Source organism: Salvelinus fontinalis, chromosome 29 (assembly GCF_029448725.1).
Source record: "Salvelinus fontinalis isolate EN_2023a chromosome 29, ASM2944872v1, whole genome shotgun sequence".
NCBI lineage: Eukaryota > Metazoa > Chordata > Actinopteri > Salmoniformes > Salmonidae > Salvelinus > Salvelinus fontinalis.
Window position 1 is genome coordinate 28,449,077 of NC_074693.1, and position 15,483 is coordinate 28,464,559.

Genomic DNA, 15,483 nt, shown 5'->3' on the forward strand with positions numbered 1-15,483 from the left:
TATTGATGAGGGGGGAAAACAATTTTATCCATTTTAGAATAAGGTTGTAATGATACAAAATGTGGAAAAAGTCAAGGGATCTGAATACTTTCCGAATGCACTGTACCTACAAAGACAAAATGTTCAGATTCTAACAACTGTGTGTGTGTGTGTGTTTGTGTCTCGGTCATAGCCTTTATTACCACTGTCATGACGTTGGCCTGGGGGTAGGTTAATGACAGTCATAAATACCCCCCCCCCCCCCTTTTTCCTCTCTCTACCCTACTGATGTGACATTTGAAAATCCCTTGGGAATTCTGGGAACATCAGAAGGTGGGGGGAAATTAACCATATTTTGGTAATCCGACCAGTTGAACATATGGGTTGGTACTTAATGAATATGATGTCAGTTCGGTTGTCATCTGAGACATTCTCATCAATGATAGGATGACATAAACTCTACAGTGGAAAGTCTACACATTAGAGTTATCAGATTCACATGGAATTGTTGGGCAATTTAAATGTTTGAATATAAAATTATTGGTGAAAAGATTAAATGTAATTTTAGCTTCCAAATGAGAGATTTGGGTTTCATAAGGTTAGGGCTCTGCTCAATCAGTGGCCCGCCCCTGTGAAGAGACATGTGTTATAAAAGTATGAAAACACACCCTTCTCCCTCCACTATATAAGCCCTTGACGAAAATGTAACCTCCTGTTCCGAGGATGTGAGGACAACGGTCCATACCTTAAAAGGACTAACATGTCAACTGTTCCGGGTACATTAGGATGACGATCCGATGTCAGAATGGTTCAGATAATAACTACAGAACGAAGCCAACCTCAGCGTGAGCTTTGGTTGCGAATGGTATGAACTTTGAACTCTTATTCACTACAGAAGTGATACCTCCTAGCCGTTGAGTTAGCAACAGCAGCTGCAAACGTGGGCTAGGAAAGAACAGACAGAGTATCCCGTCTACCACACAACGACGTTACTACAACGTATCCAATAGTTAGGTATTTAGTAAATAAATAATTAAACCCAATTTTGTATTGCTGATTCAACTTGTTAGCCAGGGTTCGTGAAGATAACCAAGAATTTACAACTATCAGATGAGACTGAAATAAGGTGCCATTGACGTAAAATATTACTAGGTCTTTAAGAGTTTATTCGGAAGATAACAGCTCTATAAATATTATTTCGTGGTGCCCCGACTTCTAGTTAATTCCATTTACATGATTAGCTCAATCGGGTAATATTAATTACGGAGAAAGGATTTTATAGAATAGCATGTCATATCACTTAATCCGGCATAGCCAAAGACACGACACATTGGTGCCCCCTGTGATGAATCTAAAATAGAATGACGCTTTCATTTTGATTCAGCCTGTATGAAATTGAAAAGCAGATTACATAATATACCAAGTTTTATTATACACATTATGGGAGTTAAAGACAGGAATTATTGGTGCGTGTGTGTGCTCTGGAGAAATGCCTCCGTGTTGTGTTCTGCCGTAGTCAGTGGGTAACATAAGCAAATACATTTCTGTATGAGGGCTGATAAAGCTAATTACAGAAATCTGAGAAATAGAGGGTTTGTCCAAACGCAGGGCTATTTCTGCCTCTTGTGTTTCAGATGCGTGTAGGCTCGGTCATTATTAATTTCTCGTGCGAGGACAATGAGCCAGCCGATTGAAATTCAGGAGATATGAGCTTGACCAGCGATAATTATCTCTGTCTCTCTCGTGTTCCCACGCAAGTAGACCACGGTGCAGTTCGTTGTTTGCCGCGTGTTCCAGTTAACTTCTTATGGCTGCAAGGGGCAGTATTGAGTAGCCTGATAAAATGTGTCCATTTCAAACGGCCTCGTACTCAATTCTTGCTCGTACAATATGCATATTATTATTACTATTGGATAGAAAACACTCTCTAGTTTCTAAAACCGTTTGAATTATTTCTCTGAGTGAATCAGAACTCATTCTGCAGCACTTTTCCTGACCCGGAAGGTCAAAGTCTGAAATCGATGCTCTCTTCCTCTTCCTGCCTATAAATGGGCACAAGAGCTATTAGTATACATGCACGTCATACACCTTCCTCTGGGTGTCAAGAAGGCTGTGAGAGAAGAAATGAGGGGATTATCTCGATCTGGGATGGAATAAATCCTCTTGGAATGACGTGTACCCCATTTCCGGTACTCTGAAGAATGCTATTTGGACAGTGGGGTTGCCTTTTGTTTTGCTGACGTTATAGGCGACTATTATTTCCGGCTTTGATTTTATTTGATACATGTCACCATATCATCGTAAAGTATGTTTTTTCAATATAGTTTCATCAGATTATTGAAATTTTTTGGGAGTTTTGCCGTGTTCCGTTCTCTTCCGTTTGTTTACATGGAGAGATCCGTGCAACCCGGCTAGCGCGCTTGCTAAATGGAGAGAGAAAGTTGCCATTCTGAATCCAAACAACGACTCATCTGGACAAAGGACACCTTGTTCAACATTCTGATGAAAGATCAGCAAAAGTAAGACCCAATTTATGATGTTATTTCATATATCTGTCGTAGTCGCCGGCGCCCAAGTGTTTCTGGCTATTGTGCTAAGCTAATATAACGGTACATTTTTTTTTCGCTGTAAAACACTTAATAAATCGGAAATATTGTCTGGCATCACAAGATGGCTGTCTTTCATTTGCTGTACACTATGTATTTTTCAGAAATGTTTTATGATGAGTAATTAGGTATTTGACGTTGGTGTCTGTAAATATTATGGCTGCTTTCGGTGCAATTTCTGAATGTAGCTGCAATGTAAACTATGATTTATACCTGAAATATGCACATTTTTCAAAAAAAAACATATGCTATACAATAAATATGTTATCAGACTGTCATCTGATGAGGTTGTTTCTTGGTTAGTGGCTATTTATATCTTTATTTGGCCGAATTTGTGATAGCTACTGATGGAGTCAAAAACTGATGGAGTAATAAAAGTGGAGTCTTTTGCTAACGTGGTTAGCTAATAGATTTACATATTTTGTCTTCCCTGTAAAACATTTTAAAAATCGGACATGTTGGCTGGATTCACGAGATGTGTACCTTTCATATGCTGTATTGGACTTGTTAATGTGTGAAAGTTAAATATTTAAAAGAAATATCTTTTGAATTTCGCGCTCTGCACTTGAAGTGGCTGTTGTCATAAATGTACCGACGTCGGGCTTGCACGCCAAACAGGTTAAAACATCGTCAAAATAACGCCGAAAAGGGTTTGAACAATATGTTATGAGTAAAACATTTCCCTTGCCAAGAGAATCCTATGTTATGCATTTTTCATGCATAAAGTAGGATTAGCTTGCACAAGATGCTAAGCTAACAAAGGGAAAATCGCCGTTTTGTTTTCTTGTGCCACGTTGAAATTCCTCCGCCTTGCGGAACGGAAGTCCCGCCCCGGGTACTTCCGTTTGATTTCTGGTTCAAATATTTTTTATTGAACACACACAGGAATGGTGTATAGGTATGAAAGGCAGGTATACAATTTTTAACTAAACAAAAAAGAGCAGACAGAAATAAAAAGATCCAGAGTTCTGGGTACAAAACAATTATTACAAAACAAGACATACAAAACAAGGACAGGTAGAAAGAAAGAGGGTGGGTGTCACCCCCCCCCCTTATTCCCCCCCTTTATCCCTCCCCCCCTTTATCCCTTCCCCTTATACCCCTCCCCGCTGCTCGGGTGGCGGTGCCAGCACGTGCTGCCCAGAGGTGGATTAAAATATTACAATGGAGAGTGCATTAAAAAGTACAAATTCACAGCGCCGAATGGTCCAAGTAAGAGAGGAAAGGCTGCCAGATCTGATCAAATGTTAATAATTTATTGTTCAGAATATATCTAATCCTTTCTAAGTGTACAGTGTTTGCCAATTCGCTGAGCCATAATTTGGTAGTGGGCGCTTCCCTCTTTTTCCAGAACAACAAGATTAGTTTTTTTGCCGAAATGAGACTGTAAGAGATGAGTTGTTTTTGGGGGTTGGTTAGTCCGATTAGGGAATCAGACACTCCCAGGATTATCAGAAGCGGGTCTGGGTCAATTGAAGTCTCCAGAACTTCAGAGAGGATCCTAAAAATTCCACACCAGTAACCATGCAAGCTAGAGCATAGGGCAAAGCAGTGGAGAAGTGTACCCTGTGCAGCCTGACATTTATCACACAAAGGGGATGTATCAGGAAATATCCTATGCAGTTTGGTTTTGGAATAGTGTAATCTGTGTAATACCTTGAATTGTATGAGCCGATGTCTGGAGTTAATGGAGCAGGTGTGGATATACTCCAAGCTATCTTCCCAGTCTGCCATCGAAATGTCAGTCCCTAGTTCTTCCTCCCATTTTGCCTTAATGGCCTCTGTAGAGGGTGTGCTAACCGATTGAAAAGAGTCATATAAACGAGATATCAGTTTGTCTGAGGTGGGGGATGTTTTTATGCATCCGTCAAACATGGAAGGCTTAGCGTTCCCAAATGTTGGGAGGTGTTTCCTAACATAGTCTCTGATTTGTAGGTATCTGAAAAAGTTATTTCTGGGAAGATTATAAGTTTCCCTCAGCAACTCAAAGGAAGCAAAGGTCCCTTCTATATATAAATCCCCTATGGTACTTATCCCCAACTCTCCCCATTGCTCAAAGGTGTTATCAAGGTTGGAGGGGGCAAAGGAGGGGTTCCTGGCAACAGGGAGCATGAATGACATTGGTCTAAGCTCAAAGTGGGTTTTAATTTGCTTCCAGATTCGGACTGTGCTATGTATAATAGGATTGTTACGATAAAGTGACCTCTCCAGATTGACAGGCGACAAATTCACAGCACCAATAGAGAAGGGGTGACACTCCTCACGCTCCATACTAAGCCAGGTGGGTGACGGACGTGCGTCATCCAGCAAAAACGTAACCGCACGGAGGTTAGCGGCCCAATAATAAAATATAAAATTTGGGAGAGACAATCCTCCTTCCATCTTGGATTTGCAGAGGTGTTTTTTACCTATCCTGTGTGTTTTATAATCCCAGATGAAAGGATTGATAATTGAGTCCAGTTGTTTATGAAAGGATTTAGGTATGAATACTGGGATGTTCTGGTATAGGTAGAGCAGTTGTGGGAGGAAGACCATTTTAATGGCATTAAATCTTCCGAGCAGAGAAATTGGGAGAGTTCTCCAAAATTGTATGTTTGTTTTTAGTTTTTGCATCAGCGAGGGGAAATTCTCTTTAAATAGTAAGGAATATTGTTTGGTAACTACAATTCCTAGATAGGTAAATTTTTCTGAAGATAACTTAAGTGGAAGATGTTCTAGCCAGGAGGTGTTTTGTAACCGTATGGGCATTAATTCACTCTTGTTCCAATTTATTCTGTATCCCGAGAAGGTACCAAACAAATTAATCACATCAAGAATAGCTGGAATACTAGCTTGGGGTTCTGTTACATAGAGGAGAATGTCATCTGCGTATAGGGAAATCTTATTTAGAGTATCTTTAGTATTATAGCCGTGTATTGCTGCATCAGATCTAATCGTCTGAACGAGAGGTTCAATGACAAGGGCGAAGAGCATAGGCGACAGCGCACAACCCTGCCTTGTCCCTCTGTAGAGGTTAAATCGGGGCGACAATGATTGGTTAGTGAGTATTCTCGCACAGGGGTTCCTATATAAAAGCTGGATCCAATTTATGAACCCATCTCCAATATTAAATTTCTGTAGGACTTTGAATAGATACGACCACTCAACTTGGTCAAAAGCCTTCTCGGCGTCAAGAGATATAACGGCAAGGTCCATGTTTGGTAACCTCTGAGAATACATAATGTTGAAGAGGCGCCTGAGATTGAAGAATGAGTTTCTGTTCGGGATAAAGCCGGTCTGGTCCGAATGGACCAGTTTGCCAATTAAAGTGCTAAGCCTGTTAGCCAGGGTTTTTGCTAAAATCTTTTGGTCTGTATTGAGGAGGGATATTGGTCTGTACGACCCTACCTCTTCCGGATCTTTACCCTTCTTATGTATAACTGTAATGAATGCTTCATCCAAAGTAGATGGGAGAGCTCCATCCTCTCTGGACTGAACCAACATTTTGTGCAGGTAGGGAGAGAGCATGTTGCTGAATGTTTTATAGAATTCACCCGGGTATCCATCTGGGCCCAGGGTCTTGCCACTCTTTAGAGTTTTGATTGTTTCTCGAATTTCTTCAAGAGATATTTCCTTATTCAGGAAGTTAGAATCTTCCTGGTTCAGGGCAGGAAGATTACAGTCATCCAAAAAGTTTTGCATAATTAAGGGGTTAGAATCGGCTTTAGATGTATATAGAGTCTCATAAAACTGACGGAATCTGTCATTGATGTCTTTGGGGGAAGAGAGTAATTCCCCAGATGCAGACTTAACTTTGTGAATCATTCGGTCACTCACAATTTTTCGAAGTTGTCTGGCGAGTAATTTGTGTGGTTTGTCACCAAACTCAAAATATTTTTGCTTGGCGTAGAGAAAAGATTTAGCAATTTTTCAGATGGGTTTCTTGCAAAAATATGATATCAGACGAGAGTGCTTCAAGTGGGCTAGGACCTTGCCTCTCTTAATTGGTTCGTTTAAGCCCTTGACATTCCAGGAAGTGAATGTGAGCCCCGCCCCCCTCTCATTTGTAGTTCCTATGGTGGCCTGCATAACTTGTAACTCAATAAAAAGGTAAGAAAGCGCACCAAACCATCACGATCAGCATATGTAGCAGCTACACCCGAGCAGTATCCAACCAGCCCCTCCCCCCCTGCAAGCCCCTTTAGTTCCCACCCTGTTCCCCTACTTTCCCCACTATTTACCCCCCCCCCGCCCAACCCACCTTTAACAGGCATACACAAATAGCAGAGAAAATAAAATAAAAATAAAAATAATAAACACATTGTCTGGCCGATGCCAAAAAAGCACGGCGCGACCTCGAACAAGAGGTGAAACAAAAATAAAATCCCAACTGTACGTTCACCTCTCACTATCCTAGAACTTCTACTAACATATGAACTGAGGAGGCTCCCGCGAATAAAGTGTCCAATTAGCATCTAATAAACCTAAAGAGAATAAATTGCAACCTGAACATATTGCGCACTTAAGCGTCATCTTGGGTCTATCTATCCCTGAGATAAGCAAGATATAGCATCACAAGATTATTTTGCTAAGCACTGCCGGTCTAAACATGAACCATCAGCAACCAACTTAGACAGCCGTACATTTACATATTGTGGGTTAGATCGGAAACAAGAATTTTTCTAAATTAAACGTATCCCCCAGTCAGAAAATAAATAAATAAAAAGGTTATATACATGTATACATACACACACATACACATACTTACCCATATACATATATATATATATATATATATATATATATATATATATATATATATATATATATATATATATATACACATATATATATACACATACATACATACATATACACACATATATATATATATATATATATATATATATATATATACATATATATATATATAAACATACATACATACACACACACACATACATACATACAAACACATACACACATCCCCAAAAAAATACATATAAAGGTATATATTTAAAAATATACATATATACATATACACACACACACACCCATACATATCTACTTATGCGCATATACACATACATACCCATACATACATAAACATTCATGCCCCAGAGTAATAATCTACACTAATTTAAAATATACACATACATAATAGTAACATGCTAAGAGAAAATAATTATAAAGTACAAATAATAATTATATGTACGCACATCTACCTAGACACTACAGAGGGCTGGTAGGGATCTAATCGGGAGAGCGGCCCTCGGCTATATCAATGGCAGAACGGCACAAAACATCCACTTGCTATCCAGGTGTCTGTCTGCCCCTTCCCCACCATCACCCCCAGTCCCCTGCAAGCTTTAAATAAATGGTATTGTAATAACAATAAATGTAAGAATTAAAAAATAAATAACGAAACAAAAAAAAAAAAAATGGGGGGAATATAAGTATATTCATCCGAAAGTGTCAATGATCAAACCTGGAAGGCATCCTAAATAGGCATCGCTCTGAACACAGCCAGAATGAAAGTGACTTTAATTGAGAGCCAAGATCGCCCTCCACAGCATCTTACATGTTCGGTAGCCCTTGTTGAGACCGTTCAATACGGTTTCACCCGTTATGGTTTAGTATGGATTCGATTCCATGAGCAGACCCTAACACACAATGACAAGGCACTCTAACCTGTACGGGGGATTGGCGTATGTTCCCGGATAAACTTCTCTGCGTCCAAAACCGAGGAGAGCCACATCTTCTCACCAGAGGGCGGGGTAATTCTTAATCTTGCAGGGAAGAGCAAGGCTGGGCGAAGATGGAGTTTGTAGAGTTTGGCCATGACATCTCTGTAGCCGCCACGGTCCTTTGCCACATCGGGCGCATAATCATCATAGACACGGAAGGGGTGCCCTTTATGTAACAGGTTGCCCCTCATTCGGGCCTCGCACAGGATAAGATCCTTGGTCTTGAAACTGTGACAACAGATGATTACTGGACGAGGGCGTTGACCCGGTCCAGGCACTGGGACAGGGGCGCGATGTGCACGGTCCAGCTGGGGGTCCGAAGCCAAAACGTCCGATCCCATTGCATCCTTCAATAGCTTGGCGAAGAAGTCGGTGGGGCGAGAGCCCGCCTCTACCCCCTCTGCCAGACCAACAACGCGAAGGTTATTACGTCTGGAACGGCCCTCCAGGTCGACCACTTTCACAGAAAGCCTCTGCACAGTACCCTGTAGTGACGAGCACAGCTTCTCTAACTCGTCGATCCTACCAGCGCTGAATTCAGAAGCCCTCTCAAGGTCCACAATACTCTGGCCCTGCGAAGCGACCGCTCGAATGGTGCCCTCGATTTTGGTGTCCAGTTCAGCAATAGTAGCCTTAAGATCCTCAGCTAAAGCAACACGTAGTTCTCCCAAAGCCTGGGTAAGTTCTTTAAGTGTCACGTTGTTGCCTGTGCCTTCCGCCATGTCTGTCTCGTTGTTTGGTGTGGAGTAGGCCTCCGATGTGGATTTATTGTCCTTTGGTCGCTTATTACTCGGCATTTTTACACAGAAAGTTACGATGTTGTATTAGAAAGAAACGTTTGTTGTAAAAAGTATCATAAAGTAGGTTAAATTAGATTATTTCGCAAAAAAGTTGCAGGAGCCTCTCACACGCAGCCGTTCACTCCAACATGCTAGCTCCGCCCCCCCTTCCGTTTGATTTCAGCGTGTGTAATCATTGACCGCTGAAGTGTGCCGAGTATATTCGTTCATGAAGAATTATTCAGGTCACACTCAAGTCATTACTTATGATATCCAGACAGATATCAATGTCTTATCCAATTGAACTAATAAGTGTAAATCTGGCAATTTCATTCTCAAATGGATCTCTTAAATGATATCCAAATTGATGAGTCTTCTAAATAAGACATTGTCAACTTTTTTCAAACTAACCTAGATGAAGCAACTTCTCAGGTTAATTAAAGTTTCATTCCCAAATAGCCTATACAGGTCTGATTTATTATTAAATTGATCAATCAGTAAAATTTGGTTTTTGCAAAACCATTCAGTAATCCAGTACGGACAGAAATCCCGCCCCAGCGGGAACCCCATGTGGCTTCGGCCTTAGGGAGAAGTGTACCATAGTGGTGAATGATCCCAACATTTGATCTACTGTTTACACTTACGATATCCAATCAATGGAGATTGTATAGATTATAGTCTCATTCAATTTAATAAGTTAAATTGTTGAACATACCTTAATGTTCTTCCAATCAAATGAGACACTTTTAAACTTATCATATTAACCTGGATAAAGCAACATCTCAGGTTAATTAAAGTTTAATACCCAGATTGTCACGTTCCTGACCTGTTTTCCCTTGTTTTTGTATTTGTTTAGTATGGTCAGGGCGTGAGTTGGGGTGGGCATTCTATGTTGTATGTCTACTTTGTCTGTTTCTGTGTTCAGCCTAATATGGTTCTCAATCAGAGGCAGCTGTCAATCGTTGTCCCTGATTGAGAATCATATATAGGTGGCTTGTTTTGTGTTGGGCATTGTGGGTGGTTGTTTCCTGTCTCTGTGTTTGTGTTCTGCACCAGATAGGACTGTCTCGGTTTTCACGTTTGTTGTTTTGTATTGTTGTAAGTGTTCACAGTTCGTTAAATTAAACATGTTGAACACTAACTGCGATGCATTTTGGTCCTCCTTCATCCCAGGAAGAAAGCTATTACACAGATAGCCTACCTAGGTAGGATTAATCATTGGCATTGATCAATTAATTCAATTTGCTTTTGCAAATTCATTCACGTCCAACTTCCACATTACTGGTACGGTACTGATGGTTCGTCAACATCAATAAATAGATTAAACTTGTCTTTGCAGCTTCCGACGAATTCCAAACCTTTGAAAATTAGGAATATTTTTCCTCTAAATTTTTCTGAAAATGTGCAAGCTATCAAAGGAGGTGGTCACCACTCCTCCGCTAATTAGTGAACCTCCACCCATAAAAGGATTGATCTCTGACCTCAGCAGCGATACCAACCCTAATTATGCCATTAGCGAAAAAACTGCAGAAATTGCGAACGCTCTCCAAAATGAACCATCAAACACAGGCTTTGTGACGGTTCTCCCCACTTTTGCACTGATGTATCACCATAAAAATATGGCATCGGTCCAATACCACAGTGCACAGCTGAAGCACGTGCCAGACATGGCTAACATGAGGGGACAGATGGAGAGAACTGAGCAACTATTGACAAAAGCAAGAAATGAAAACATTCTGCTCGTCGAGGAACTGCATTTGAAATCTGAACAATTAAAAGTATTTGCAAATACTTATGACGATGAACGAGCACAAACTCTCCAACAAAATCGTTGTCTCCAGGAACAACTCGATTTAGCCAAAACTAAATACGATGTAGTCCAGTCCAAACTAGATAAATCTGTCGAGTTATCTACGAACAGGGGCGCGCAATTTGATAACATGCAGGCAGTTTTGTCAAACATTACACAAGGTAACAACGTTCTACTCCAAATTCTGCAGACCAAAGACGATCAGTTGATGAACACAATGACTTAGTTGGATGACAAATCAGCAGAAGTCATTGAAGTCGCTGACCAAATGAATGATGAGAGAACTCGGGTGATGAAGATGGATATCTTGATGTCTAAGCAAGCGGAATAAATCTCATCACTGAATCTCTCCCTCCGTACTCAAGACCTCTAGCTGCAAACCATGACAGATAAGTTTGAGACCGAAAGGAGCAAGTGCAACACTCACATGTCCAAAATCAGTACTCTGATTTTATAGAATAGCATGTCATATCACTTAATCCGGCATAGCCAAAGACACGACACCATTGTGTAATCTGATGTTCTTAGATGTAGCTCTCGTTCTCTGTGGAGCACTGAGACACTGAGACACTGAGACCCTGAGACACTGAGACCCTGAGACCCGGGGACACTGAGAAACTGAGACCCGGGGACACTGAGACACTGAGACCCGGGGACACTGAGACCCGGGGACACTGAGACACTGAGACCCGGGGACACTGAGACACTGAGACACTGAGACCCGGGGACACTGAGACACTGAGACCGGGGGACACTGAGACACTGAGACTCTGAGACACTGAGACCCGGGGACACTGAGAAACTGAGACCCGGGGACACTGAGACACTGAGACCCGGGGACACTGAGACCCGGGGACACTGAGACCCGGGGACACTGAGACCCGGGGACACTGAGACACTGAGACCCGGGGACACTGAGACCCGGGGACACTGAGACCCGGGGACACTGAGACACTGAGACCCGGGGACACTGAGACACTGAGACCCGGGGACACTGAGACCCGGGGACACTGAGACACTGAGACCCGGGGACACTGAGACCCGGGGACACTGAGACCCGGGGACACTGAGACCCGGGGACACTGAGACACTGAGACCCGGGGACACTGAGACACTGAGACCCGGGGACACTGAGACCCGGGGACACTGAGACACTGAGACCCGGGGACACTGAGACCCGGGGACACTGAGACATTGAGACCCGGGGACACTGAGACACTGAGACCCGGGGACACTGAGACCCGGGGACACTGAGATTCTGAGACACCGAGACACCGAGACACCGAGACCCAGGGACACTGAGACACCGAGACACCGAGACACCGAGACCCGGGGACACTGAGACCCGGGGACACTGAGACACTGAGACACTGAGACTCTGAGACACTGAGACTCTGAGACACTGAGACAGAGACACCGAGACACCGAGACCCAGGGACACTGAGACCCGGGGACACTGAGACCAGGGGACACTGAGACACTGAGACACTGAGACTCTGAGACACTGAGACTCTGAGACACTGAGACTCTGAGACACTGAGACCCGGGGACACTGAGACACTGAGACCCGGGGACACTGAGGCCCGGGGACACTGAGACCCGGGGACACTGAGACCCGGGGACACTGAGACACTGAGACCCGGGGACACTGAGACACTGAGACCCGGGGACACTGAGACCCGGGGACACTGAGACCCGGGGACAATGAGACACTGAGACACTGAGACTCTGAGACACTGAGACCCGGGGACACTGAGACACTGAGACCCGGGGACACTGAGACTCTGAGACACTGAGACACTGAGACACTGAGACCCTGAGACTCTGAGACACTGAGACCCTGAGACACTGAGACACTGAGACACTAACACACTGAGACCCTGAGACCCTAAGACACTGAGACACTGAGACAGCCCAGTGAGATTGTGTGTGTGTATTTGATGTTATGCAGACCCAGATCTCTTATATTTTCCTCTTCATTTCCTTATTACTTTGTGTGTGCCTGTGTGTCTGTGTGTGTGTGCCTGTGTGTGTGTTTTCAGCTTTTAAGGAGCCATTCGTTACGCAACATAACCTCTGCAGGACCCCCTGATAGAGCCCTAGACGGGCATGAATTTTAACACTTACCCGTGCCCGCAATTTTCAGGCCCTACCCTACCCAGACCAGATAGCTTCTGCCAAATTTAAGGCCCTGCCCGAAACCTGAAATCATAAATAACTTCCTCCGTTAGTAAATCAATTAGCTGGTCCTCTCTGTCTGTTACTCTCTAACTACACACAGCTCGCTCTGCATGAGCTCTGCTCATTGGCGGCTCTGAGTCTGCGAGTAGCCATGGCAATGGCTCCGCTTGTCCTGCTCTGCTAAATGACGAGACACGAGAGAGCAGTTAGTTGTTAGCTACATCTGTCACTCTAAACATGATTATTTTCTATGAAGAGTCTCTCCAGTCTTATATTTGTCGAGGTTGAAGCACTTCTGACACCCTGTTATGATCTTAGTCAGATATGACTGTGCTGCGCAGAAGAGCACAAGTAAATGACTCAGCTTCAAAATGTTAGTGATCAACTCAGTGATACCCTGCCCGTACCCTAGTTATTGATGAGAAACCAGGCCCTACCCCGTAGTATAATGTCGGGGCCCTCAGACTTGGGTCTGGAGCTGTATCCCTAATAACATCACCCGTTTACCCCCTCCACAGAGCCGGCTCTAAAACTAGTGTGTGACTGTGCTTCCTTCAAACCAAAGTCAATAGCAGTACGCCTGCGCGTGTGTGCGTGTGTTGGTTTGTGTGCGTGCGCTGTATATCCTCCAGTCTCATAATGTACTGTACTCTACTGTATTGTACTCTACTGTACTGTACTCTACTGTACTGTATTTGAGATTCAGCTCATTTTGTTTAATCCTGCCCTGCTTTCCTCCAGCAATAGAGGCAATATAATGAAATCATGAATCACACACACACACACACACACACACACAGTAGAAAACAATGAATCACAACAGTAAAGCTTTTCCTTCTATATTGAGAGCTTCCCCTGTTTTTCCCAGCCACTACGTTGCCACGCCGAAATGTTATTACACACATTCATCACACTGTCAAACACATTCTGCTCTCTATCAAGTTTATCACTCCTCTATTAACACACCCTCCCTGCCTCCCTCCCTCCCTGCCCTCCTGCTTCCTTCCCTGCCTGCTTCCTTCCCTGCCTGCCTCCCTCCCTCCCTCCCTGCCTGCCTGCCTGCCTGCCTGCATCCCTCCCTGCCTGCCTGCCTGCCTCCCTCCCTCCCTCCCCCTTTCACTTTTCTCCTTTTAAACAATAATCATTCTGCCAGAGATATGGGGAGGAGGGATGGATAGTGAGTGAGTGAGTGAGTGAGTGAGTGAGTGAGTGAGTGAGTGAGTGAGTGAGTGAGTGAGTGAGTGAGTGAGTGAGCGAGCGAGAGAGCGAGAGAGAGAGAGAGAGAGAGAGAGAGAGAGAGAGAGAGAGAGAGAGAGAGCGAGATGGACACTTAGGTCTAGCCGTGTAACTTACGTGTTGGTTCAATAGTTTAGATGGAGCTTTAGATGAGTAGCCATGCAAACTCTATAAAACTGACACACAAGTACAATGTCATGTACTGATGTGGTGAGGTTCCTACAGCTCATGCAACTCCACAACAGACACTCAAACCCAGAGAGAGCAAATCTAACCCTATAGCTATGTACTCCTATACAGTTCACACTCATTCTGCTTTATACTGTATAAACAGTATATTCACACGCCCATGCTCAAATTTGTCCTTGGACGCACACACTCACACACCGCCCAGTGACGTACCTTTGTTGAGAGTCCCTGTGACTAGTTTGTGCAGGGACAGGACACATTTCACTAATCCCTGTTTACAGCGCTTAGCACAGCCTGCCATTCTGACTCCAAGCTGGGCCAAAGCAGGCCAAGGCGGACCCAAGGGTGCCAATGTGGTCTGGAGCTGGAGGTGCAGTCTATGGCATTAGCCTGAGTCAGATGTCTAAGGAGTTGAGAAGATACGCAGTATTAAAGGAGGACCTCTCCTGAATCTCTCTCCTGGGCTGAAAAAAAACTGTGATCTCACCCTCTGTTTCCCAATCTCTCCCTCCCTCCATCATCTACCCCTCCTCTTTCCCCCTAAATATGTCAAATTCTCTGTCTCAAGAGAACGAGGGAGATCGAGAGCGAGGGAGAGCGAGAGCGAGGGAGAGCGAGAGCGAGGGAGAGAGAGAGCGAGGGAGAGAGAGAGCGAGGGAGAGAGAGAGAGCGGGGGAGAGAAAGAGAGAGAGGGAGAGAGAGCGAGGTAGAGGGAGAGAGAGAGAGAGAGAGGGAGAGAGCGAGGGAGAGAGAGAAAGAGAGGGAGAGAGAGCGAGGGAAAGGGAGGGAGAGAGTGAGAGAGAAAGCGAGGGAGAGAGAGAGTGAGAGAGAGAGCGAGTCAGAGAGAGAGCGAGAGAGAGAGCGAGGGAGAGAGCGAGAGAGAGAGCGAGGGAGGGAGAGAGAGAGAGAGAGGGAGAGAGAGAGAGAGAGAGAGAGAGAGTGAGTCAGAGAGAGAGTGAGTCAGAGAGAGAGCGAGT

The 15,483-nt window shown here is 43.9% G+C and overlaps 1 protein-coding gene across 1 annotated transcript in view; it reads right to left on the minus strand.

The window, feature by feature from the left end:
- LOC129827773 (Kv channel-interacting protein 1-like) overlaps positions 1-14,967 on the minus strand; it is a 70,458-nt gene extending 55,491 nt beyond the window's left edge. The window contains exon 1 of the mRNA XM_055888936.1: positions 14,720-14,967. Coding sequence (XP_055744911.1) covers positions 14,720-14,807 — 88 coding nt within the window. The 5' untranslated portion in view covers positions 14,808-14,967. The remainder of the gene's footprint in view (positions 1-14,719) is intronic.
- Positions 14,968-15,483: the final 516 nt, after the last annotated feature.